The 27,775-nt window shown below is 52.3% G+C and overlaps 1 protein-coding gene across 2 annotated transcripts in view; it reads right to left on the bottom strand.

Moving 5' to 3' along the window:
* Positions 1–27,775, bottom strand: part of PAK5 (p21 (RAC1) activated kinase 5) — a 158,455-nt gene that overhangs the window by 4,669 nt on the left and 126,011 nt on the right. For both annotated transcript variants that reach the window (XM_054290459.1, XM_054290460.1), the window contains exons 3-6: positions 10,846–11,643; positions 5,079–5,558; positions 2,659–2,792; positions 863–989 (exon numbers count right to left, since the gene is read on the bottom strand). In XM_054290459.1, the coding sequence (XP_054146434.1) occupies positions 863–989; positions 2,659–2,792; positions 5,079–5,558; positions 10,846–11,643 (1,539 nt within the window). The remainder of the gene's footprint in view (positions 1–862; positions 990–2,658; positions 2,793–5,078; positions 5,559–10,845; positions 11,644–27,775) is intronic.

The raw sequence follows: 27,775 nt of genomic DNA, 5'->3' as shown, positions 1-27,775 counted from the left end.
AACTGAACAACTCCTACACACGTGGGATTGGCTTTCCTTGACAGGATTAAGAGGAGCAGCCTGTGGCTGCTGCAGGAAGAAAATCCCTCTCCCTTGGTGAGTGGGCATCAAATTGGACAGGCCAGCCTTTGGCTACGGACTCAGAGCAGGCCTGGAAGCCAAGAGCTTTACCTGGGGAAGGGGAAGTCTGGATCTGCTGCCAAACCAAAGCTCTTGGGCTCAGTCCAACCCTCAGGTCTTGCCTTAGACAGGTGTGTAAGGCCAGGGGAGCAACCCTAATTTTTTCTGTGTGTAAACCACATTTTGTTTAGTGAGCAAGCCTTGTGCAGCATTCTGTGCCCTTCTCCCCCTGCTCATTAACAACACAAAGGCAGAGCAAGTAACGCACATGGAACTGTGGGACAGCTTTTATCAGGCATCTTGGAAGTGTGAACGCTACTCTTACCATCTGGGGAGGGTTTCAGCAGTAATGCAGATTATTTCCTATTTGCACAGATTGATGCTGGCCTCCCAGCCAGCCTGGGGAAGCAAAGCACACGTACAGAAACTGCTGAGTAAATGATAACTAAGTGTGGTACAAAGGAAGTGTTTTTGAAAGGCATCAGGGTAGGAGTGGTGCAGTCCAAACAGAGGTCTCCCATCACTGATCATCACCCTTACTGCCTAGTTTCCTCTGCCACTGCCTCTGAGGCTCCAGTTCCTCCCCAAGGGCTCTGCCTGCAGCACAGATGCCAATCGCCAGCGAGGCCAGGTCCGTGTTCCTTGGATGCAGCTTCTCCCACGAGTCGTTCACAGCCTCTAGCAGGTTCCCTGTGTCACTCCCAGCCCGTGGTGCCCCTCGCTGCCCCTCAGCCCGGCTCACCCTGCCGTCGCTGGTGAGCAGGATGGAGTCGCTCTTGATGTCGCGGTGGATGACGCCCTGGTGGTGCAGGTAGGACAGGGCGCGCAGCACGGACACGCACACCGTGGCGATCTGCTCCTCGTTCATCCTGCAAGGGGGACACACACAGAGCTCAGCCTGGGGAGGGGACGGGCCCCAGCTCCATCACACATCTGCCTGCAGCGCCTCTGGGGCCGCTCCTGCTCCTGACTCTGGCAGCTGAGGCTGGGCAGCGGCCCTGCAGTGAGCTCTGCGTTGGTGCCAAAAGCCCAGTGTGCCACGTGCTGGGGGCTCTGGGAAAGCACAGAAATTTCCCTCTGGGAAATCACAGAAATGCCTTATTTACAGTAAGCTCGCTGCTTGCCAAGCAGGCTTCGCTACTGGGATGGGAACAGGTGTGGAATAAATAAATATGAGGAAAACCACCCTTAATTGTGTAGGCAAAACATCAGGCCCTGGGTTGTAGCTCTTTGAGAGCACTTTCATGCCTTCCTATAAAAATATTCTGGGTATTTCAGCAGAAAAACAAACAAGAGTCCTCATTTCTGTGCACAGCTGAAAAGCCCATTGTGGGGTCATTCTCCCAGCTACAGTGCAATGCCGGGGATGGGCTGGGCACCCTGTGCCCCTGTCCCATCCCCGATGTCTCCAGCATCTCTTTTACACGAGCAGAAGAACACCTGTGGAGATTTCTGCTTTAATTTGTGCCATTTGCAGTATTTTAGCAGCATCTTTGAGGGAAGGTCATGCAATGTAAAAAAAAAACCACCCAGCACATTAAGAAAAGACTGTTTTGAGTTAAAAATAGATGACAGCTCTTAAGAAGTGGTGTCCTGGGAGCATCTGTTTGCTGTCAAACTTCTGTCAGAAACATTTAAGACAGAGCTTTTAACAGTTTGGCAAATACTTGCCATACTGTGATTTATTTCAGCACATAAGCTAAGGTAACACTCAAAAGTAAAACACCTGTGTTATAACTCTTGGTAGGATCTAAGAGCACCATTTAACTGGGAGAGAACACAAATTTTCTCATTTATAATTCCTTGCTTTTGTTCTTGCTCCCCTAAATATTCTCCCACTGGTTTGGTGTGGAAATTCTAATTTTCTTTCATTCAAGGAGAAATTAAATAAAGAATCCCTCTTCCCTGTCTCATTTTATCCATCTCCTCAGAAGCAGATGAGCAAAGAGCAGATGTAAAGAGGGCTGTAAAATCTAATGTCTGCCCTCAGCAGAGGCAGAGCAGTTCCATACACTGCAGCTCTTGTGCTGGCCAATTTCCTACTTTAAAGGTGGGATATTAACTGAAATATGGGAATGTGCTCCACCATAAGCACAAAATATTCTGACATAAAAATACTTTTCCCCTTATATGTTTTGGACTTGGTTTGCAGGTAACCTTTGTGAGGAGAAATCACCCTTAGAGCAGAGGTGGTTATGACAGCAAACCCAAAAATACAGATCACCGAACAGGGAGAAGGAAAAATAACTTTTTTTTTTTTTTTCCATTCTAGGAAGCAATGAATAAGAGCTGTGTTGGTGCTAAACCTCTTCCCAAAGTGTTAGCAGATCCCCATTCCCACCAGGCCCTGCCAGGTGTTTCCTTCCCTTGGGTTCAGCAAATGCTGCTGCTCGCAGGAGTTGGGCTGCACCTCTGTTACTGATGGTGGCACAGGTGTGTACCAACGGGCTCAGTTCTGGTACACACACACTGCACGGATCTGTGCTCTCTGAGTGTCTGTGTGTGTTCTGTGCAGGCTGCTCCCTGTGCCCAGCCCACCTGGTGTGAGTGACGATGTCGGTCAGGGCGCCGCCCTCCAGGAACTCCATCACCACCCAGAGCTCGTCGCCCACCAGGTAACTGTTGTACATGTCCACCACGTTCTCGTGGTGGTAATCCCTCATGATCACCACCTGCAGGGGCACAAAGGGACAGCTGCCAGTGCCGCGGCCTCCAGTGGCACTTGGTGTGACCTTCTTTGTCACCGGTGCTGAGGGAAGGATCCGCCATGAATCACATCCTCCTCATCCTTACGCCAGCACATAAACAACATCAGAATATTTACATAAAAATATCAGTCCTTGGAAATGCATCAGGGGGAAAAAGAATCTCTGGCTGCTAAAGTATAAACAGTAGATAATTGTTTTATTTCAGCCTGCAGGAACAGACCTGTTTATTTAATTGGTTTTTTATTGCCAATTGCTTTCAGTACAACAGATTCTTTTTTTGACCTGATCAATCCCTCAACACATCAAAGTCTTTTTTATCACGTAGTAAATGGTACTTTGCACAGATTTTCAACAGATTGCTGGAGTAAGGGCCCAGAAAACTCACTCAAACAGACTTTTAAAAGGCTTACTACTGCTTTTTGTGTACTCTGAGTTAGAGACATGGGAGAAATACCAACAAGAAATTCTCAACATCAAACAACAAAAAACTTCACTGGCAGCTTAAGAAAAATCAGAGAACTTTGGTAAAAGGTTTTGTTCAACACACAGTGAGGGCAGCCCAGCCAGGACAGTGCCCATGACCTCAGGGGACTGAGGGGGTCACAGTGGTAAGCATGAGAGAGAGAGCACAGCCAGGCAAGGCTCCATCACAGACAGACACAGGGACTCCAGCACAGACAGACACAGGGACTCCATCACAGACAGACACAGGGACTCCAGCACAGACACAGGGACTCCATCACAGACAGACACAGGGACTCCATCACAGACAGACACAGGGACTCCACCACAGACAGACACAGGGACTCCATCACAGACAGACAGAGGGACTCCACCACAGACAGACACAGGGACTCCAGCACAGACAGACAGAGGGACTCCACCACAGACACAGGGACTCCATCACAGACAGACAGAGGGACTCCATCACAGACAGACACAGGGACTCCACCACAGACAGACACAGGGACTCCATCACAGACAGACAGAGGGACTCCACCACAGACACAGGGACTCCATCACAGACAGACACAGGGACTCCACCACAGACAGACACAGGGACTCCATCACAGACAGACAGAGGGACTCCACCACAGACACAGGGACTCCATCACAGACAGACACAGGGACTCCACCACAGACAGACACAGGGACTCCATCCCTGCTGCAGGAGATTTTCAGATGACACGAGTGACTGGAGCGTGGCAGGGAAGCAGCTTGGTGCTGCACAGCATGCAGGACCTGCTTCAAGCTGTCAGAGATGCTCAGTTAGAGCCAGCCCAGCCTCCAGCAGAGGCAAAGCCAAGCCCAAATAACCAGCATAGTCCTGCACTGTGTAAAGAAGAACTGGTTGAAGTTTGCTGTTTAATATTGTAACTAAAAAATGTGATGTTTTCAAAGGTGTTAAAGATTCCAGTCTGTCATGTGCTGAGGGAAGACACACAGTGTATAGGAAACAAAACATAGAATTAAAAGGTTCATTCTCACAGGAGGCTTCCTTGGGAGTGGTTTTGGTATTGATCAGATATTTACAAGTGATCTCAAAAAGGGAGCAGTGAACACACCCCACCAGATGCTTTAAGGGAGTAAGAAGTTAAAAAAAGGAGAAACTCTGTAGGTTGCGAAGGTACTGTTAAGCCCCAAACAAACTGGGTGAAAAAATAGCAAATGAAAACCAGTGCTCTGAAATTTAAAATAACATACACAGGTAAAAGACCTGTGGGCTCTGAGCTGGCTGCAAGCACTCAGGAGAGGAGATGTGGGAATTAACTCAGATAATTACATGGAAAAGGACTCACAGCTCTTAGCTTAGTACCATCAACACAGCACAGGGAGTGCTGATGGTGAGGAGAGGAAGGAGGGAGGAAACAAAAAGCACGTGTATGCCACAAATACAGCACACACACTCTGGAATAGCCTGGTTAGCTTGGATCCTCCCTCCTGGAATAATCAGCTGTGCCAGGAGACAGACAGAAAAGGCAGCAGGGCCAGGTCTGAGCAGCTGACACACAGCATGCACCAGCTGATACATCTCTCAGCTGTTTCCCGGGACAGCACCAGAGGTTTCAAGCCTGGAGGAGAAGTGGCCGAGCTGAAACTGGAATGGCTACACAATATTTACACAAGCACAGCCTGTGTGGGACTCCTCACTTCGGCTGCAAAGGTATGAATGCGTCTCCTGATGGTGGCACGTGGCCCACGTTTCCTGTTGAACCCAAAGACCCCCGAGGCACCCCCAAGCCCCCGTACCTCATTGAAGAGCAGCTCCCTCCTCTGCTGCTTCCTGAGGTCCATCTTCTTGACGGCCACCTGCTTGCCCGAGTGGCGCTCGGTGGCGATGCACACGACGCCCGTGGAGCCCTCGCCGATCTTGAGGAAGCTGTCCAGGTACTCGCGGGGGTCCCCGGGGCTCACCACCAGCTGCAGGGCGGCGCGGAACTGCTCGTGGGACACCCTGGAGGGCGCCTGCTCCGAGCACGAGCCCCAGCTGGGCGGGGGGTACGCGCCGGGCGCCAGGCTGGGCGAGCCGGGGTACGAGCCCGGGGACACGAACGGGGAGCCGGGCTGCGGCCCGTGGGGAGCCTTGTGGTACAGCACGGGGTACTGGTAGCTGCCGCCGCCGTAGCTGCCCTTGCCCTGGCTCTGAGGTAGCTTGGCTGGGCCCCGGGGGTACGTGTCCGAGCCACAGAGCGGGGGGCTGACCACCAGCTGCGCTCGCTCATAGTCCGCCTGCAAGGCAGACACACACACACAGTGAGGCTGGGAACAGCTCCCTCCTTCCTCCCTGCCCTGCCTGCCCTGCCCTGCCCTGCCCCTCCATCCTTTTCCAGCCCCTGCAGGGCCCAGCAGAGCTGGCACAGCGTGCTCCCTCATTGCACCCCCTCTGCTCAGCGCAGCACTGCTGCCCCAGGCCGCGCAGGGATCTCCACACCACGGGGCTGCAGTGCCCTCAGCACACTCAGGACATCTCTGCATCCCAGGTCCGTTCTTCTGTCCAGGTACCTGTTTGGGCACTCCACAGTCTTGCTGAATCACAGAATGGCCTGCATTGGAAGGGATCTATGCTTAAAAAAGTGTATCTGCTCTGTATCTGCAGTGCCCTGCAGGCTCTCTGGGCCATTTCCTCCAAGATTCCATGCCTGTCACATCCATAAAACTCGCCCTCCAGCAAATTCCAATCTGAGTCTCACCAGTACCTGCATTTTGATTCTCAGCTCTTAGCCTTTTCTTATGTTTTTCTGCAGCAATTCAGGGATAACCCAACCCCTTCCTGTGGAGGTGGTGGCACCCTAAAATCCCTGTCATCTCCAGTCTTGCCATGCTGCCAGCTGTTGTCTGAGGTACTGCATACGTGAGTTTGATGAGGAGCCTAATTCAATTCACCATTTCTTAAATCATTTTCCACAGCGACACACTACTTAACTGCAGTGTCACAAAACTGCTAATTTTCATCTGAAATCAGAGAAAATCGCAAAGGAAATTATCCCAATGGGAAGCCTGGTTCATTTCTAGGTTCCTTTCTATTTTTTGTATTTTTCAAGCTTCTCTAAGCTTATTACATTGAAGGCTAACGAATACTCCACATTTACAAACATAATGGTTTGCTTGGTTCCATCCAAACTAAAACCCGCCCAAAAGATGTAGAACAAAAAAACCCACCCAAAAATGATATTTTTTTCCTCTGTAAAAGAACATCTTCACATTTACAATGTGTGACTCCTGCCGATGTGTGGAGCATCTCAGGGCAGGGGGGCGGTTTGACACAGGCTCATCATGTAGCACAATTACAAATAATTATGGCAATGAGTTCATTTAATCAATCAATTTCAGTGGCAGTGCACAGGGATGGACAGAGCAGCAAACTCTACACAGCTCACGGTTGCTACTATTACTGCTGGCTGCCAGCCAGGAGTCCCTGATCCATGTTAGTTAAATGCACATTAATCTGAATTTGGCAGTGTAATCAAGGACCCAACTGAACTGTGAAATTGAATTCTGCGGTGGAACATCATTTGACCATTTTATGCTAAGACTGCAAAAAAAAAAAAAAAGGAAAAAAGAAAAAAAAAGAAAAAAAAATCTGCCGCAGCATCAATTTATCAGCGTGGGCTCTGCACCGCGAGGAGGAGCCTGGGGCTGGAGGTGCCTCCAGAGCAATTCTCTGCTGGCCTTTCCCACCTCCCTGTGAGCCACCAGGGCTGCTGGGCCTTCCTTCACTCCACCAGGGCTCTGGGGAAAAGGGAATGTCCCTGCAGAGGGGCTGTCAGAGGCTGCCCAGCACAGCTCTGGCAGGGAGAGGGAAGCCTCTCCAGAGGGGCTGTCAGAGGCTGCCCAGCACAGCTTTAGTGGGGAATGTCCCTGCAGAGGGGCTGTCAGAGGCTGCCCAGCACAGCTCTGGCAGGGAGAGGGAAGCCTCTCCAGAGGGGCTGTCAGAGGCTGCCCTGGGAAGAGCTGGAGTGTCCCTCCTGCAGGGCTGAGAGCCCCCCACCCTCCATCAGGAGCACCCAGCAGCAGCAGCAGCAGCAGCAGGGCTGTGCAGTCCCCTCCCAGCGTGCTGGGGTGCTGAGGCAGAAACCCACACCATTACAGCCATCATTTCCCTTACTCCATCAGGCAGGACAGCCATCAAACAGAAGGGAGTCAGACACATGAATTTCATGAAGGACATTACATCTGCCAAACTAATTAAGGTGGAGAAGTGCTCAGATGGTTTGGTGGAGGGAGGGGAACTCAATCTAACCCTGTCCTATATATCTGTGTATGTAGGGACAAATAATTTATTGCTTTGGCTGTAAATACACCATTTTCTTTATAACCACTGAGATGGGGAAAACCTGGTCTAGAAATTCAAGCTGGATAAATCCAGGCCAATGAATTATTTGAGGCTTCACCCGTGTCTGGTATTTCTGACTATGCCCCAGGCTTAACACACTGGCCAAAGAATATTCTGCAGTAAAATTTTAGAATGAACATTCAGGGGTTCAGTGTACTTGCTGAGAGTTCTCAGAGCCTTTCTGAGGTTAGCATTGCTGCACAATGTAAACCCACTTCCTGAATCCCAAGAAATGCTACAAGAAGTCAGGAGCTACAATGGATAAATCACTGAAGCTCTCCTCCAAGGCTGTCCTGATGCAGTGCTCCATACCACAGCAAAATGAACGCATTTTTACTCCACCAATAATTCCACTTCTGCTGCTGAATGCAGCCCCTACTGAACGGAGATCCTTTAAATGCTACAAAGGAAAGAAGAAAGCAGTCCTGCACTCCTTCCAGATGAGGTCAAAGGAGCAGCCAAAGCTCTGGCACAACATTCATCATGGCACAGTCTGCCAGGTGGCAGGTGCAGAAGGGATGGTCTGTAACCCACACTGAGACCACAAAGGCAAAGGTCTGGCTCTGCTGCTTCACTGGGGACAGCCCCAGGACTCTGTGCCACACACAGAGGTGGCAGGCAGCACTCACACACAGCTGCTGGCTGGGATGGGAACACAGGAGAAAGGAGGGGGTTTCTGGCAGTGAAGGCTCGGCCCTGCCTTTGCCAGGCTGGAAATGTGCCCGTGCTACAGAGGGGGACCGTGGTGACACACCTCTGCTGCACTACAGCAGCGAAGGGGAGCAGACACCATGGGCCCTGGAAAGAGGGACAGGAGAGGGTCCCAGAGAGCTGCTCCTGCACAATGACAGGGAAAGGAGCTGTGAAGTAATAGGGCTTGGTGGCAGAAGTTGAGAGGTGCCTGTGATGAAGAGGAGGGTAAAAAACCCCATGCAGCACAGAGTGGCCAAACAGCAGCCAATGATGAACTCGATGTTGTGGGACAACACTGAGGTGGGACAGCAGCTCTGTGTGGGGAGGGTGGCACAGCAGACTCTGCAGCTCCATGCAGGTGTCCTGGAGTCAGCCTGCAGGACAGGAGAGCACGTGCTGACACAGGGGTGGCTCAGAGAGGCAAATCTGAGCCTCTGGCTTCCCACACCTCCATGGCTCCCCTGCACAGCAGCGGCCAAGCCCAGGGCAGGGCAAGTCCTCTGATGTAACAACTCTGAAACCCCTGATGATGAAACAGGCACACATTGACTGGTCTGACATCTCTGACCTGCAAATAATGCTGAAGTAAATCTGCTCTTCACATTTACAGCCAAAATGAACAACATTGTTAAAGGCACTTTGATGCCACATTTGTGCCTGCAGATTTTTTCACTTACTTTTTCAGCCCTTTTAATTATACTTTAAACCCAATCTCATTTGCAAAATATCTGATTTGAGATCTGACTCTCATTTAGTAAGCTCACATGATGAACCATTATTTACTAATGCCTCCTTGAAAAGAAGATTCTTCAGCAATCATCCAAGACAAGAAACTCCTATTCACCTGCAGGCGCTGTGGACAGGTTTGGGAATTGAACTGCTGCATTTACCAGTGAATCATCAAGTTTCAATACACCAAGGTTGTAGGAGTTCTTTTGATGCTCTGAGGAGAGGAACAGCTCACAATGAATCTTGCATAGAGGCATATTTCTTTTTTAAATAAAAGCTGTTACTGCATTTTAATGGGATATTTTTCCAAGTGCTGGAATCCTATAATAAACACCTGTGTCTTCTGCCCTATTGATTGGTGTAAAACTGGCAGAAGCAGCTGCTACAGGGTCTCTGCATTACTGCATTTGCCCTCCTCTTTTCTCAACTCTGACAAAATGACTGCTCTAAGTAAAGGAAATGGCAGCTAACCCAGCCCAGATTTTCCTCCCAGCTTCCAGAATCCACACTGAATGCCTCACTGGTGTGACTACCACACACACTCCTCCCACCACACCCTGAGCTTTGGAAAGGCATCTAAAGAGACCTGGTGGCTTTTCTGCTCCCCCCAGGGTTTATCCAAGCTCCAAAGCCTGGCTCTGTGCTCCAGTGCAAAGAGGGACAAAAAGTGCATTGCTCACCCCTTCCCACGGGCACTGCACCACGGTAATGGCAAAGCAGCCAGACCTGAGGAGGCACAAGGCTGGCACAGCTCCAAGCCAGGGACATCAGGGATCTGCAGACCTGGCAGTGCAGCAGGACACAGCCACAAGCAAATGCACCGGCCAGCTACCATCAGAGAGAGGAACACACCTCACCACTGACAGTCACCCTCCTCAGCACGGGAAAAGTCACAGCAACCCCAGGCTTGGGAAAATGATCACCACAGTGCCCGTTGCTAGGGGAACTCAGAGATGTTCAGAGCAAACTACACTGAAAAGGCACCTCTTGTACAGCATTGGATGCTAAGAAGGTCATCATGGTTATGTGACTAGAGGTGTGAGAAAAGCACTCTGAACTGAACAAGTGGTCACAGCACACTGCTGCAAGCAGGGCTGGAGGGCCTGTGCAGGTAACACTCCTCATGTGGCAGAGCAGGGACAGATCTGTGGAGAGGAGCTGCCTCTAGATAACATGGCTGAAACGCTTTCTTGCACATCAACCCTTTTTTAAAACTACATCTAAAATGTCTTGGGTGAGATAGCTGCTTTGACTTCATTTCAATGCTTAAAAACAATGCAGAAGGGAGTAAGCCCCTACTCTCATGAGCAGTGAAGAGCTCATAAACCTTGTAATACAAAGATGGCATAAATACAGTACAAATACTGAAACATGGAGGTTTCAGCCTTGCACAGTAACAACTCAAACACAGAAGTATCTGATACACAAACCAGACCAGCATCTTACCTCCTGCTATAGATGTGCTCAGGTGCAGGAACTCCTGAAGCTACAAAAAACAGCTGAAGAGCTTGCACTTACTGGGAATTTCAAATAAAATCCCCAGAAGATGGGCACTCCAAAGCTGCCTTTCAATAAGTACCTCAAACCCACTGTCCCTGCCATCCATTTCCATACACGCCAGTGCAGTGGGTGGGTTTGCACGGCTGCCAAGGAGCAGCCCCAGAGCGCTGGGGGCCGTTCCCAGCCCCGACTGGCACGGTGTGCCCACGCACGGCTCCTTGCCCTCACTGCTGCCCTGGCCCCGTGCAGCCCCTGGGTTACCTTGGGCACTCCTGCTGCGCTCTCGGACAGCCGGGGGTAGGTGTACGAGCTGTAGGGATGTCCCTGCTGGTGAGCTTTGAAGGCGCTGCCCGCGTAGGGCATGGCCGGCTCCTGCAGGCCCGAGCCCGACCTGGACCTCTGCCTCATGGCCGGCTGGGGGCTCGCGGGGTCCACGTACGAGGACTTGGGCCTCTTGTCCACGTCCTCCTTGGCGAGGCCGTGTCCCCAGTCAGGGTCCCCGTAGTCCAGCCGGTCCCTGGGGCCCTCGCTCTGCAGCGAGGCCCGGGACGGGGCGTAGGGGAAGGAATCTCGGTAGTCCAGGGAGGAGCCGCTGGGCACGCGCTGGTACTCCAGCCTCAGGCCGCCGTACTCCAGCGCCTTGGGCTTGCTCTCCAGGTGAGCCTGGTAATCCGGGAGGAACCGGGACAGCTCCGGCTGCAGGGGGGCCACCTCTGAGTAGTAGAAGTCGCGGGCCGTGACCTTGAGCAGGTGCCCGTTGTGCCTGGCGGCCAGGCTGCCCTGGCAGTAGCGGTCCCACTCGTCCCCGCACGGGGCCCGGTCCCGCAGCCGCTCCCCGGCGCTCTCGGCCGTGCTGTCCGACTCGCTCGAGTACTGCGAGCACACGATGAAGCCATTCTCCTCGCGGGGCCGGGGCGCGTGGTTGGCACTGCCCTGGTGGTGCCGCGGAGGGCTCTCCTTCCGCAGCGAGTTGGAGCGGGTCACCGAGATGTTGTCAAACTCCTCCAGCAGCCCGTTGATGGAAGTGTCCTTTCGAGGCTTGTTCCCCCGAACAATGGTCTGCCAATACAAAATGGCTTCGGTTAAACTGGCTTTTGTTCAGTATTTCACCAAAAAAAAACACCAAAAAGGAAAGAAGTCTGTATTCACCCAGGACTACCCACAGCAAGGTCTTATGTCCTTTGTCACAGATCTCATTGCTTAAAAAAAAACCTCAATAAATAATTACAGTAGGACATGAAGAAATGTTTAAATACAGTGCAGATCACAAGCTGGGATTTGGCATGCAACCCCAAGACACTCTCAAAAAGCCCAATTTCAGAGGTGGGTGTTGAGCAGCCAACAATAGAGACATCCAAACTCACTACTTATTTTCCATTTGTTCTTATTCAGTTGTCTGCATCAAGCCACACTGGTGGGCTGAGTCGGATTTTCAGGGCATGAATAAGCTAAATGAGAATCATTCAGTGGTCACTTCCATGTGCTATTTTAGCAAACTGCTGGAATGAAAAGTAGCATACAGTTAATCAGGCACTGAATTTTCCTGGCTTTTTCTTTTTTTACAAAACAGTATGTTCCTGAGTAGCAGAATCCCACTGAGGACTGCCTCTTAGTTAACTTAGTGTAAAATACACTTGGGAAAGAGGGAAAACCACTTAACTCCATCTCCTTGTAACACACAGCATCCAGCAGGCCACGGTGCACAACCATGGCTCTGGGACACCCATGTCAGGGATGCCAAGTGCTGGCACAGTTTGTGTCCCACTATTGCCAAGCCTCCCACAGATCCCATCCCACTCCTTTATGCCCAAAGCACTGCTGCTCCTGCTAGGATGGGAGGTGAGCAGCGTGTGGTTACAGCTGTCCTTCAGGAAATATTTCATTTTTTAGCCAGTTCCACCTGAGGGCTGTGACATGTGCCTGCATCCATTTCTCACCTGGCACTGCCGTTGAGCACCACTGCACGTTTACAAACACCCAACAGGAATAAGATGTACAGATTGGCGCCCAGGGCCATAAATCAGCCAGGCTCCACTGAAAACACGTTTGCTTTGTTGATTTACTTTGGCTAAGTATCTCTGGCTGCATCTTACTTAACTCACTGAGCTTTTCAACAGAGTCACCGTGGTCACTCCAAGGAGATTTCCCTCTCTGGAAGTGTTGCACATGGACTGTGGTGTACCAGGAACCAAGCAGGCAGGGCACATGCTGAATGTGGGACACTGGACACCAACCACAGCATTCCAGAGCCAGCCTGGTCACTCTGCACTTGTTCCAAGCATGGTGAGACTGCTTAACTCCTGCTTGACAGCACTCAGGGATTCAAACTTTGTCTAAAAAAGCATTCAATCACCAGTAAGAGCACAAAATTAACAGGAATGTACTCCTTTGTCTCCCAGCAAGAGGCAGCTGAGAAAAGGCAGGTGAAAAGCAAAGCAGTGCTGACCTCACGCTGCCTCCTGCTCTGATTTATGTCCGTAATTACTTGCCTAGTTTGCTATTTTGAAGCCAGTGGTACTGAAACAATAGGACAGCAAAAATAAGAGACAGCAAATAGATCACTCCTTTCACCTCCAAAGCCATTCAGCAGGATGAGAGGGATTGCTTTAATTCTGCTCCAGCCTCTTAGGCAGGATGGCTGCACGATCATTCCTATTTAATTATCACATAATAAAGCAGCAACATTCGACAATGAAATGCTTAGAATTGAAAACAAGATTGAAACGCCCGGCTGTGCAGGGCCTGCCGAGGAGGGAAGTGCCCATTTCACACCTCCAGGGAACCTGCACAAAGCATAGCTCCCCTGGGTGTGCCAAGGGAAGGGGAGCTGCCCCCTGCCCCTCCAGGCACGCTCTGCTCTGTCTGCATTGTCACACACCCTCACAAGGAAGGTTCAGAAAACGCAGCTGAGTGTTTATGTTGGGGAATTCACTGGTGACAAATCCCTGCGGTTTGGGGATTTTCTGCAGACAGGTGCACGCGTGGGAGGAACCTTTTCCACTGTGGGGATTTAAAAATAGCACTAATAGTAAAATGATCTTACAGGAAATTCTGGTTTCAAAAGAAAAAAAAGCATTTTCCACTGAAGCCTCAGCCTGGTGAAGCTGTCCTGGACAGCTCTGGGACCTCAGTGCTGTCTCCTCCTGACTGGTGAAGTGAAGGGGATTAAGAACTAAACCCCATCTCTTTTATCCCAGCATTTTAAGGATGATCACTGGCTAACAGTGACTTGCAAGTGTGATGGCTGCAATTCCTATTGGCTTCAGATTATTTTCCATGAGAAAATGAAAATGGCCAGCACAAAGGGAGGATAAAACTTACCCGTTCCAGAGGCACACTTTCTGAATAGTCAGTGCTTTGTTACTGTGAATAACAATTATTATCAATTATGATACCTATTTATTTCTAACAGCAATAACAATAATATTTCTACTTGCTTTGGCTCGTTTTTAAATTTTGCATTTCCCTTATATGGAAGGCCAGACTTTGTGAAATGCTTCCAGGCTCAATCAGGCAGCCTACACCAGCTTGATCTTCTCCAAGGAAATATCCAGCACAGTTCTTATCAAAAGAACTGTAGTGCCCGTGGAGAAGAAAATTTGGGAAGTGTTTCATCAAGACCATGTGAAATGCTCTGTATTGTCAAGAGGTTTGCTTGACATTCTATCTGATTGTGATAGTGGTATTCTATCTGAATAGAACTTAAATGTTTATACACAATTCTGAAGTGCTGCAGGTCTGATCCCCTGTGGGGTGCAGTGCCCTGGGCTGGGCTCGGCTCCCGTCTGGGTGCAGTGCCCGTGTTTGGGGCTGGGCCCAGCTCCCTGTGGGTGCAGTGCCCGTGTTTGGGGCCGGGCCCGGCTCCCCGTGTGTCCCTGTGGGTGCAGTGCCCGTGTTTGGGGCCGGGCCCGGCTCCCCGTGTGTCCCTGTGGGTGCAGTGCCCGTGTTTGGGGCTGGGCCCAGCTCCCTGTGGGTGCAGTGCCTGTGTTTGGGGCTGGGCCCAGCTCCCCGTGTGTCCCTGTGGGTGCAGTGCCCGTGTTTGGGGCCGGGCCCGGCTCCTCGTGTGTCTCTGTGGGTGCAGTGCCCGTGTTTGGGGCTGGGTCCAGCTCCCTGTGGGTGCAGTGCCCGTGTTTGGGGCCGGGCCCGGCTCCCCGTGTGTCTCTGTGGGTGCAGTGCCCGTGTTTGGGGCCGGGCCCGGCTCCCCGTGTGTCTCTGTGGGTGCAGTGCCCGTGTTTGGGGCTGGGCCCAGCTCCCTGTGGGTGCAGTGCCCGTGTTTGGGGCTGGGCCCAGCTCCCTGTGGGTGCAGTGCCCGTGTTTGGGGCCGGGCCCGGCTCCCCGTGTGTCTCTGTGGGTGCAGTGCCCGTGTTTGGGGCCGGGCCCGGCTCCCCGTGTGTCCCATGGCTCCCTGGTGACAGCAGCCATCCTTCATGGGGCTCTGCAGCGCCTGTGCTGCCCTGATAAGCTGTAATGGATCTGCCTGCCGCTGAGGCTGTCCTGCCTTGCTTCCAGCAGCAGATGAGAAACAGCTCCTGTGCTCAAATACTGTATTAACCTTGACAGTAATGAAGTGGGTAATTAACTGTTGTGCCCTAATGCGACCTTGCATTTATTGTCTTTAGAACTACTATACTTTACACATTCGTTGAGAATATATCATCCTTTGTCCTCCTGGAGCTGTGTTTTCTGCAGTCAATGAGGGCTCTAAATCTCTGTGATGTGCAGGGTGAAAAAAAGGGAATTTTAAGGGAAGGTCGCCCTTATGAACAGCCAGTCTAAACTCTGATTTTGCCTCTAGCTAGCTTCTCTCTTTATCTGCTTTACACATAAACTAAAAGCACAGCCCATGCTGAAAATATTTTTTTTTTGTTCTTAAGAAAAGGTGCATAAAGCACAGATGGTCAGAATGTGATGGAAGTGATGGAACCATTGGCAATTTATTTTCTTGTGTTGCAAGACATCTCAAAGTATTTGAAGCTGTTCATGACACCACATTTATTCCCAGTGTAAACAAATACGAGCAGCATGTGGAGAGAAAAAGTGATCCCTGTCATCAGTAAGAAGGCAAACTCCAGCTTTCCCCGTAGGTAACACAGTTTCACAGCTGCAGCCAAGGTGTCAGAGGCACTTCAGGCTTTCCTCCATGCAATATTCACTGGGGGACAAATTCAAACCTCTGAGCTGCTTTCCCAAGGGACAGTGTCAGAATTATCCTCCCAACCCTTCCACATCCCAGTGAATCCTTAATTACACCCAAATGGGCAAGCTGCATGAGGAGGACTGAAAAAGAATTGTACACCTCCATCCCCTCCATCCCCTCAGTGGGGAGTTCAAGGCACTTGTGGCACACAGATTAGCCTGCAAAGAAGCCTTTTGGGCAGGAACCCATCAGATACAGGGTGGGAAAGGAGGCAGTTCATCACTGCACCCTCCAGCAGTGCCCTGTGGGAGCTGCCCCAGTTCTGATCTACACCTGCCTACAGAAGCAGCCCTTACTCAGAGGCAGTCTCAAGGAATACACACCAGGCAGGAAGCTATGTCAGAGCATCCCTTCCTGAAGCTGTAATTTAGAGCCTCCTGTACACCTGGAGGCCTTGGAGTTTATATCGTTTCTCTTATGAATTCCTTCTCAATGCTATAAATTCTCATCTCCCCATAAACACAGTATTAGAAAACAGCAATCAGTTTGGTATCCCTCAGCTCCTCCTTGGGGAAGGCTCTCTGCAGACTGCAGTGGGGTTGGGCCAGGATTTTGGGTCCCTGCTCCCTGGACCAACCATGCAGTTCACCCCACAGGCCACCTGCCCAAACCAGGAGCACGAGATGGTGTCACCTGCCCCTGCCATGGAGTGTCCCAGCAGGTGAGCCATGATCCCTCCTCCTGAACTGCTCTGATCCCTTTCCAGGAGATCCATAAATCCCTGCTTGGGACAGCTCCCAAAGAGGAGCCAGAGAAATGTAAAACCCAGCCAAGCCAGCCTTAGGAGGGCAGAATTCCCCAGACAGAGCCATGGGTGTGCAGGATGTGCCAGGTCTGGGACGGGCCATCACCTGAGCTGGCTCCAAATCCCAGCCTGCAAACCAGGGCACAGCCTGAGAGCAGCCTGACATGCTCAACAGCACCACTGCCAGCTGGTTACATTCTTCAAAAGCAAAATAATGGAAAGCTATAAAAAAGGGCTCACCAAAACAGCACTGTGTAATTTCCACCCTGCACAGCAGTTTAAAAGTTGGTTTCCATAACAACAAGAGCAACGTTTCATTAGAATCACATTCCCTGGTAATTCCTTTGACATCTTAAAATACAGCAACTTTAACACAAGGTTTAGTTTAAAATACCACTGAAATATCTACATTCTAGTAATTTTTCCTTATTTTTTTTATTAAATACACAAAAATGCTTGTTATATGCAATTTGAAATGCTATTAGAGAATTTTAAATGTTTAAAGTAATTATTCTGGGTCTACGTGAAATGTATCTGATCTGTGCAATTTTTATATGTCATATACATACACAAATCTCTCAGACACACAGCAAATGAGTGAAATGTGACTTAAAAGTTTTAATTTGAAAGAGAAAGTGTCTGTATTACTGATTCAGTGATACAGAAGGTGTCTGTAGTACTGATCAGTGTTACTGATGGGTTCAACAACTTCAGGGAGAGGAGTGGAGAAATCTCAAACCAAACAATTTCTGTTTCATAGCACTTAGGACCCTTCAAAGTTTTCTTTTATCCAGAGATGGAAAAGAAAAGAAGAATGTCCCACAAAATTAAATAACTCACACACATTAGTCACAGGAATTGTAACTGCCCTCTGTGCACTGCTGCATTTCCATGAGGCTGGTGGCAATGGTTCCAGCACAGCAGTGCACAGAGGGCACAGGACACAGGAGATGAAGCAAGGGCTGCTGGCACTCCTGGTGCCTCCTTCAGCCCTGGCATCATCCCTGTCACAGGACAACACATCCCAAAATGCATCCCAAAGCAGGAATGAACTGACTCTGCCCATCTGAGCTGGGTGCAAGCATCCCCAGGGACACTGCAGGGAGCTGGGACAGCAAGGGGAGCCTGCAGGGGCCTGGGGCTATCCCAGAGGATGGAGCTCTCTGCAGCCACACCACCAGCACCACCAACCCTAGTGGGGGTGATGGGGCTCCCACGGGGACAGCAGCCCTGCTTAGGGAGGGTGGTGTGAAACCCCACATGTGCCCCGTGGCACAGGGCACTGCACAGGGGAATGCAGCCTGCTCTGCCCAGCAGCCCCAGAGAGGAGCTGAGCAGAGGCACAGCCTGGATTCACAAACCCTCCCTGCAGCCAGGATGGAGCTTCCCTGGGTGAGGCTCCCCTCTGCCCTCAACATGCCCATTAGCAAACGCAAGGTTGAGGGAGCATTAACCCAATTAATGATCCCCCAGCTTTTCTCCCTCAGTGAAAGATTTTTCTGGCTGCAGTCTGATTGAGCTCTCTGAAATATTTAAGTCAATTCCAGTGTGATAACATTTTACACTCAGGAAGCAATTGCCTTCATCTGGCAGCTCTGACAGAGGGGCACTTGCTCAGGAGGGCAGAGGCTCTTGGGTCACTCCACTGTGGTCAGGGTCATCTCCTGCTTTTAATTAAAATGAGGGTTCTGACAGTCTGTTAATTTAGAACAAACAATTAGAACTGTATTGCCACAGCAAAGGAAGTTTCGTATACAGCAGGTGCTTGAAGACAAAGCCCACAGTTCTGTTTCTGAGAATGTGGGGCTGCCTTGAGAAGCTCCTGGTGCTCTGCAGGCCATGGCAGAGGGTGTCAGTGACTGTCCCACCCCATAAACCATCAGGCAGAGGCTGCTGAGTGCAGGGTGCCCCAGCCCCAGCCCTGCAGGTGGATGGGGCTCATTGCCCACGGGCCCTGCTCGGGGCTGGGACAGTCCCTGCAATGCCAGCCCTGGGAATTTGGGGTCAGCACCTGAGGAAGGGCAGGCTGGTGTGTGCAGAGCTCTGCCCAGGTGCCAGGGAGGGCACTGCCAAGGTGAAACCATCCTGTACCAGCAATGTGCCAAAACATGCCTCAGTCCCACGGCCTTAAACAGCCAGAAAGTTTCCAGGTTCTTCCTAGCACACTAAAATTGTGCATTCCTGCCCACACACATGCTAGGAACACCTTTTAATGTGACTGATGTCTCTGACTGCTTTGGACTCCTTCATCCTCTCCTGAAAGCTCACTCCTTGATTCCAGGGAATCCAGGAATTTGTATTGGCAAAATAAAAACACAAACCAATTTCATCTGCATTGAAAATTGCAGCATTCATTCTTCCAAAGAAATATATTACTTTTCCTTTCCAAGGACACTATCAAATGGGAAATGCAGCCATAGGAATGTCCTAGGGAAGCAGGACTGACTCCCACGGAGTGGTTTTCATCTGCAAACATGGTCATGAAGCAAAAAGTGCTCCTGTGCAGAAATCTGATGCTTAGGTCAAATTTACAAGGCAGGTGAGACAGAAGACACGAGAAGCTTCCTCAGCTGACATTTGAACTATTCCCTGTTTGAAGGAGAAGTGCAAATCAAACACCTTGATGGGAACCAGGTGAGGCAGGAGATTCAGAGCAGCAGAGGTGGGGCCAGCCCAGCACCAGGATCTCAGGTGCACAAGGAACTGCTCCAGCCCTTCAGGCTGAGCTCCATGTGTTGCATTTGCTGGGCTGTGTCGCCCCCAAGTGCACGCAGGGCTGGGCACGGATCGGAGCTGCCAGATCAGTGACAGACCTGCCTGGCACGGAGCTGATCCTGCCCCTGCCCTGCCAGGCTCAGTGACTGCCCCTGCCCCTGGCACGGAGCTGATCCTGCCCTGCCCTGCCCTGCCAGGTTCAGTGACTGCCCCTGCCCCTGGCACGGAGCTGCTCCTGCCCTGCCCTGCCCTGCCAGGCTCAGTGACTGCCCTGCCCCTGGCACGGAGCTGATCCTGCCCTGCCCTGCCCTGCCAGGTTCAGTGACTGCCCCTGCCCCTGGCACAGAGCTGATCCTGCCCTGCCCTGCCCTGCCCTGCCCTGCCCTGCCCGGCAGCTCCCCAAGGCAGGGAGAAGCAGAAGGGTGAAATGGGGCTGCTTCCCCCACGGGCTGTGCCATGGCAGCCAGACCTCCCCTCGTGCTCCAGAGCCTTTCCCAGGCCGGTTCATGCAAACCCCTGTGTTTAAAGCACATTTCTACACCTGTGCATCCCATGCTCCTGGAAAGGGCTGTTCTCAGGGAAGGGTAAGCCTTAGCAATAAGGATCTTCACGTGCACTATGCTCTGTGAGAATCATTAACTACAAAGTAGGACACAGATACCAATTACTGCTCTGCTCAGACTACAAAACTGTGAAATTCAGTAAAATTCACAATCTTATGCTGTCCTTTTAACTGTGTGATCCTGATAGTTAACTACTAATGCCTGCTGGATCTCAGCAATTAAAAAGCAGAAATGCTCACCCTAAATACTTCCCTTTCATTCACTTTTCTCTCTCCAAAGATCTGTATCTGAAATGCCCTTTCTTTCCTGGTGCACACACACATGGCTCATCCCACAGACAACAGAAAAAGCATTTAAAAGTCTCTGCAGGTAAGTCAGTGTTGTTCCCTGGTAATACACAGCACTTGTCTGGTGTAATTGGATCCTGCATGAAGGGGAAGACAAGAAAGAACGCTCAGCTAAGCACTTTCAAATTCCTAGAGAGCCACCAAAGCCCAGATCTAATCATGTCAGAGCAGGAGACAGAAAGGAGCACATTTATACCTGCAGCTCTGGCTCCACAGGTGTCAGCTGCTTGGCAACATTTCTTCCCCTCTGATCCTGTGACTCTATTGAACCAAACTCTGCTGGGATTGAATAAATGTGGCTGTTTGGTTATAATTATGGAATCACAGAAAGGTTTGGATTGGAGGGACAATGAAGATTTCTATTCCATAGAGCATGGTTCAGTGGGACTGTGACCTGTCTGGTTTCTGGTCTGGACTCCAAGGGCTCACACCAGGCTGGCAGTGTGGCTCATTTTCCAGGACAGCCAAGCCAGCCTGGAGTTACTGGAACAGTGTGCCATGGATTTGTCTTCAGGGACCAGCTTCCAGGTTTAAAACAGAACCTGATTATGAGTGTCCTTGGTCAGGATCTCATTCCTGGCTTGTTTCAGGTTACAAAGTGCTACCTGGAGAGTATTCCCAGCCTGGTACTCCCAGAGGAGACCAGACTCAGTTTCTGAAATGCTGGCACCAGGGTCTGGCCCTCCATGTGCAGACCTGTAGGTTACCGTGGGTTTGAGCTCTAGAGGAGGCTGCTGTGCTTCAGCAGCTGCAGACTGTGAGCTCCAAGTTCACTTTCAGTCTTTGTGAACAGCAAAGTTCTGCTCACCCACGTGGGCTTCACTAACAGGACCAAGGCTCCCCTTGCAAGATCCCTCCAACACTAGCATCACACTTACAGCATTTACTCTGTGCTCCAGGAGAGGATTTTTACTGGCAGCCTCAGTGTTTCTCTAGGATGGCCAGGTCCTGCTTGTACACCCTGGTGCTGGTGTGCACAGTCCAGACAAATGTACCTGCCTGAACGTGGGGGCTGCCATCAAGGACAACATCTTGGCCAAAAAGGGATGTGAATAATTCACTTTCTGGCACATTAGCTGAACTGAAACACTGAGGAATACCCTGTGTTTTGGGTCAGTCTGAAATGATAATGATGCTGGTTTTCATTCTCCAAATGAGGCTCTAGAAAAACAATGTCCAAACCAGGCTGGATGAAATGTTTCAACAGCAAGGAAGACAACTGTGAGAAAATGAAAGAGCTGCTGATCAGGAACTCTGCTGTTCAGAGAGCCAGAAACTCAAAACTGTAAGGAAAAACTGAGAATGGATCAGTTAAAGCATCCCAGGGAGAAGTGTTCCCTTTGGGATGGGATGGGATGGAATGGGATGGGATAGACTGTTTCAGCTGGAAGGGAGCTACAACAATCACTCAGTCCAGCCTCCTGCCCAATTTAAAGCCTGCTATTGAGGGCATTTTCCAGATAACTTTTAAATACTGACTCTATTGTTGAAATCAACTTCACAGGCAGCAGAAGTGTTATTCTAAAGGACTTACATAAAATATATAATTTTCTGAAATCAGACAATCAGAAATAAACCCAAAAGTTTCCTCTGTATGATGCAGAACACATAGAACATATTAACCCAGTGATAAAATTCTTAAGAACTTCTGAGCTGTGTACTTGTACTGATTCATACCTGTGGCTCATTTCTATTTGTGCAGTGATTAAATTCCTGCAAGATTACACAAAGCTGTCAGCTGGGCTCTTCTCACATGAGTCAGCCATGGACACTAGATGGCATATTTGCATTATATCTGGGGGAACAGGGATAACTGCAGCAGCACTGTCACTTACAGACGCAGTAAAACAAATGGCTCTCACAGGTGAGGCATGATCCCTTTGGCAGAAAAGCTTCCACTTAAATGTGTGGCAGCGTTTCCTTCCAGGAGCACACAGCAGCAAATGCATTCCTGTTCAGTGACCAAAATAAATGGGAACTGGGGCTGTCTCACAGGCCAATTGCAAATCTGACAACAACCACTTGCAGATAGAGATAACAGAGGAGAGCTGTGGCTGGAAGGGACTCCTGCCTCCAGAGCAGGGCTAACTTTAAAATCTGACCAGCCTAAAGGGCTTTGGCCACCAAACGTTGCCCTCTCCTTTCCAAAGGCTGAGATCCACAGTCACCCGGCTGCTGTCCTGCTGCTCAGCCCTGCTCAGTGCCAGAACATGTTCCTGCAGCAGAGGTGCTGTGATCCTGCTCAGCCCTGCTCAGCCCTGCTCCATGGCACAGCATGCTCCTGCAGCAGAGGTGCTGTGTGCCCTGCTCAGCCCTGCTCCATGGCACAGCATGCTCCTGCAGCAGAGGGGCTGTGTGCCCTGCTCAGCCCTGCTCCATGGCACAGCATGCTCCTGCAGCAGAGGTGCTGTGATCCTGCTCAGCCCTGCTCCATGGCACAGCATGCTCCTGCAGCAGAGGGGCTGTGTGCCCTGCTCAGCCCTGCTCCATGGCACAGCATGCTCCTGCAGCAGAGGGGCTGTGTGCCCTGCTCCATGGCACAGCATGCTCCTGCAGCAGAGGGGCTGTGTGCCCTGCTCAGCCCTGCTCCATGGCACAGCATGCTCCTGCAGCAGAGGTGCTGTGTGCCCTGCTCAGCCCTGCTCCATGGCACAGCATGCTCCTGCAGCAGAGGGGCTGTGTGCCCTGCTCAGCCCTGCTCAGCCCTGCTCCATGGCACAGCATGCTCCTGCAGCAGAGGGGCTGTGTGCCCTGCTCAGCCCTGCTCCATGGCACAGCATGCTCCTGCAGCAGAGGGGCTGTGTGCCCTGCTCAGCCCTGCTCCATGGCACAGCATGCTCCTGCAGCAGAGGGGCTGTGATCCTGCTCAGCCCTGCTCCATGGCACAGCATGCTCCTGCAGCAGAGGGGCTGTGATCCTGCTCAGCCCTGCTCCATGGCACAGCATGCTCCTGCAGCAGAGGTGCTGTGTGCCCTGCTCAGCCCTGCTCCATGGCACAGCATGCTCCTGCAGCAGAGGGGCTGTGTGCCCTGCTCAGCCCTGCTCCATGGCACAGCATGCTCCTGCAGCAGAGGTGCTGTGATCCTGCTCAGCCCTGCTCCATGGCACAGCATGCTCCTGCAGCAGAGGGGCTGTGTGCCCTGCTCAGCCCTGCTCCATGGCACAGCATGCTCCTGCAGCAGAGGTGCTGTGTGCCCTGCTCAGCCCTGCTCCATGGCACAGCATGCTCCTGCAGCAGAGGGGCTGTGTGCCCTGCTCCATGGCACAGCATGCTCCTGCAGCAGAGGTGCTGTGTGCCCTGCTCAGCCCTGCTCCATGGCACAGCATGCTCCTGCAGCAGAGGGGCTGTGTGCCCTGCTCAGCCCTGCTCCATGGCACAGCATGCTCCTGCAGCAGAGGGGCTGTGTGCCCTGCTCAGCCCTGCTCCATGGCACAGCATGCTCCTGCAGCAGAGGTGCTGTGTGCCCTGCTCCATGGCACAGCATGCTCCTGCAGCAGAGGGGCTGTGTGCCCTGCTCAGCCCTGCTCCATGGCACAGCATGCTCCTGCAGCAGAGGGGCTGTGTGCCCTGCTCAGCCCTGCTCCATGGCACAGCATGCTCCTGCAGCAGAGGGGCTGTGTGCCCTGCTCCATGGCACAGCATGCTCCTGCAGCAGAGGGGCTGTGTGCCCTGCTCAGCCCTGCTCCATGGCACAGCATGCTCCTGCAGCAGAGGGGCTGTGTGCCCTGCTCAGCCCTGCTCCATGGCACAGCATGCTCCTGCAGCAGAGGGGCTGTGTGCCCTGCTCAGCCCTGCTCCATGGCACAGCATGCTCCTGCAGCAGAGGGGCTGTGTGCCCTGCTCCATGGCACAGCATGCTCCTGCAGCAGAGGGGCTGTGTGCCCTGCTCAGCCCTGCTCCATGGCACAGCATGCTCCTGCAGCAGAGGTGCTGTGTGCCCTGCTCAGCCCTGCTCCATGGCACAGCATGCTCCTGCAGCAGAGGGGCTGTGTGCCTGCTCAGCCCTGCTCCATGGCACAGCATGCTCCTGCAGCAGAGGGGCTGTGATCCTGCTCAGCCCTGCTCCATGGCACAGCATGCTCCTGCAGCAGAGGGGCTGTGATCCTGCTCAGCCCTGCTCCATGGCACAGCATGCTCCTGCAGCAGAGGGGCTGTGTGCCCTGCTCAGCCCTGCTCCATGGCACAGCATGCTCCTGCAGCAGAGGGGCTGTGTGCCCTGCTCCATGGCACAGCATGCTCCTGCAGCAGAGGGGCTGTGTGCCCTGCTCAGCCCTGCTCCATGGCACAGCATGCTCCTGCAGCAGAGGGGCTGTGTGCCTGCTCAGCCCTGCTCCATGGCACAGCATGCTCCTGCAGCAGAGGGGCTGTGTGCCCTGCTCAGCCCTGCTCCATGGCACAGCATGCTCCTGCAGCAGAGGGGCTGTGTGCCCTGCTCAGCCCTGCTCCATGGCACAGCATGCTCCTGCAGCAGAGGGGCTGTGATCCTGCTCAGCCCTGCTCCATGGCACAGCATGCTCCTGCAGCAGAGGGGCTGTGTGCCCTGCTCAGCCCTGCTCCATGGCACAGCATGCTCCTGCAGCAGAGGGGCTGTGATCCTGCTCAGCCCTGCTCCATGGCACAGCATGCTCCTGCAGCAGAGGGGCTGTGTGCCCTGCTCAGCCCTGCTCCATGGCACAGCATGCTCCTGCAGCAGAGGGGCTGTGTGCCTGCTCAGCCCTGCTCCATGGCACAGCATGCTCCTGCAGCAGAGGGGCTGTGTGCCCTGCTCCATGGCACAGCATGCTCCTGCAGCAGAGGGGCTGTGTGCCCTGCTCCATGGCACAGCATGCTCCTGCAGCAGAGGGGCTGTGTGCCCTGCTCCATGGCACAGCATGCTCCTGCAGCAGAGGGGCTGTGTGCCCTGCTCAGCCCTGCTCCATGGCACAGCATGCTCCTGCAGCAGAGGGGCTGTGTGCCCTGCTCCATGGCACAGCATGCTCCTGCAGCAGAGGGGCTGTGTGCCCTGCTCAGCCCTGCTCCATGGCACAGCATGCTCCTGCAGCAGAGGGGCTGTGTGCCCTGCTCCATGGCACAGCATGCTCCTGCAGCAGAGGGGCTGTGTGCCCTGCTCCATGGCACAGCATGCTCCTGCAGCAGAGGGGCTGTGTGCCTGCCCTGCTGGGGACAGCCCCCCAGCCGTCCCACTGAGGCAGCACTGAGCTGCCATGCAGAACCTGCATTAACAGCCCAGGGACTTTCAGGCTGTGCTTACAGGGAAGGCCCACGAGATGTCAGCAGCCCTCCAGGTCCTGTCCTGGCAGGAGCCGTCAGGGGGAAATCAGAATTTGGGAGGCTGAGAAGAGAGGTCAGGACAACGCTGCTTTGCCCATCTGCTGCCATGCCCCTGAACAGCTCTGTATTCCTAAATCCCCCTGCTCCTGGCCAGGCATTTCCCCTGGGCAGTTCCACACGGCGGTTTCCAATGAAATCTGCATGTTTCTGGCTGCTCAAGCCCACACAAGGACCCTCACTCATCTCCTCTCTGAGGTCCTTGGCCACTCAGCACCACTCTGCTCAGTATCCTCCATCTAAGCAAGGACATGTAAATGTAGCACAAAAATGGCACCTTAAACGAGGCTTGAATGTCAGTGTTGGGAAAATGTGAGAGGCCAAACAGGATGGGGAAGAGAAGTAATTGCCTTTTTTCCTTCTGTCTTCATGCAGAGTGAACAAAAGCTTTGATTTTCATGTCAGAGCTATTGGAAGGGCCACAACCAATTACTCATTTTCTTATTTTTCTTTCTCTTTGCAGGAGAGAGGCTGAAATGCACCAGTAGAAACTTTGAAAAGTTTTAAAAATTAAAGCTGACTCACCAGGATTGGGGTCAAGGATTGAGGCAAAAGTGAGAAAAGCTAAAGTTTCAAGAGAAACCCTACAGAGCAGAGCTGTGAGATGCGAGGATGGAAGGCTGGGAGAGGAGCTGGCAGCCCTGAGGTCATTCCCCACTGCAGATTCACTGCAGAGGAAGGAGAAGGTCATGAGGAGGCCCCAGCAGGCAGAATTCAGTTTTCTGGAAGTCCCCACGTGTTTAGCCAGCCAAACACTGACAGCTGCCTCCCTCCTTTCTCAAGGACAAACTCAGCACTGTCACTCTCAGGTTGGGAACCCTGGTCTTGCTGAGGGTGAGGATGGATGAAACCACCCAACAAAAACAGCACTGGAGGCCTGACACATGGAGCAGCACAGAGAACTAAAGGATAACCCCAGTATGGTATTTCTTCAGGAACAAATGGCATTTTTCCCTGCAGTAACTTGACAGAAGTGAGGACGCTCAGCTGTTCCCTGCACCAGGAAACATGGGAAGGGATTTTAACAAGTCTTCGGTGCCTCCCTGCTCCCACTGACAGCAGCAGGCATTGAAGAGTGTTAATGGAGCATCTTTACACAGGCAACGATGAGCTCTCCTGGCAGAAATCCCCAGAATAAAGGTTCTGATGTCTGTTTTCCTGGTATTTTGGATGGAGTGGAGATGCATTTGCTTAGTTATTCATTCTGAAGTTTCCAAAAATCAAAGGGTGGTACCAGAGCGGAGCTTCTGTGCAGCACAAAGGCAAAGATAAGGCAAGCATGTTGTGTGCTAAGAACAAACAGCAAAGCAGGAGCTCCAGTACACATGGAGTAACTGCAGAGCACTGAGGCAAGGGGACCAAGAGCCCTGGCAACAGCATGGCAGCCTTTGAGAAGCCTCTTTGAAGTACAGGCAGACACAGACTGCTCACATTTTTCATGCAGGGATGTTTTCAGTGGAAAATCAGCCTTTTTTCACCCCCTCCTTGTCTCTACCCCTCAAACCTATCAAGATCACTGCTGTTCTATTTCTCATGAAGTTTTCTGCTGTGCTGTACTTGTGCTTGCACCTGAAATAGACAATGCTCTGCTGGTATCTGGGTCAGCCACACTGAGAAGGGGAATCCCATTATTGTCTCTGGTTGGTTTTAAAACGAATGACTCTGTACAGGCAGCTCAGGCTGGCATTCAAAGGCTGACATTCCACGAAAAGCAGCTGCCACACGTGTGCCAGAGCTCCAGGAGCCTTTCAGACAGAGGCAGGGCTGACATCCCCCAGGGCTGACATCCCCCAGGATGCCTGGGAGAGGTGCAGCAGGGACAGTATTTATCATGTGCTGGTTTCACCCCAAGGCAGACTCTGTGCACCCTCAGATGTGCTCTGCAGGCTGGCAGACAAGCAAACAGCCCTCCCTGCGAGAGCTGCAGGGAAAGCCTTTCCCTTGCTGTGCCTCAGCTCAGGTGAAGCCCCAAGGAAGCCAGCACCAGCTCTGTCCCAGAAGCAGGACTGGGCCGCGCGAGTCTGGCTCTGACCCGTGCCGCTCCTCAGCCACCCAGGAGCGCCACTGGCAGGAACCCTCCTGCCGCACAGCACACACACTGTCAGTCCTGAAGGAACTCAGGAGCACACGGCAGCAGGGTCCCAGAGCTGCTGCAGGACTGACACCACAGCACGGCTAACTCTGGCCAAGCGCCCCAGCCTGACTCAGCTCTGGGGCTCAGGGCACAGCTGTGCATCCTCTCTGCCCCACATCACTGCACCAACTGAGCTGCCAGCTGCTGTGTGGAACAGAGAG

Source organism: Melozone crissalis, unplaced genomic scaffold (genome assembly GCF_028551555.1).
Source record: "Melozone crissalis strain CALT ecotype California unplaced genomic scaffold, PUWL_Pcris_2 ptg000081l_1, whole genome shotgun sequence".
In the NCBI taxonomy this organism is placed as follows: Eukaryota; Metazoa; Chordata; class Aves; order Passeriformes; family Passerellidae; genus Melozone; species Melozone crissalis.
Note: the sequence above shows the minus strand (reverse complement) of the source record. Positions and strands in the feature narration are given on the sequence as shown.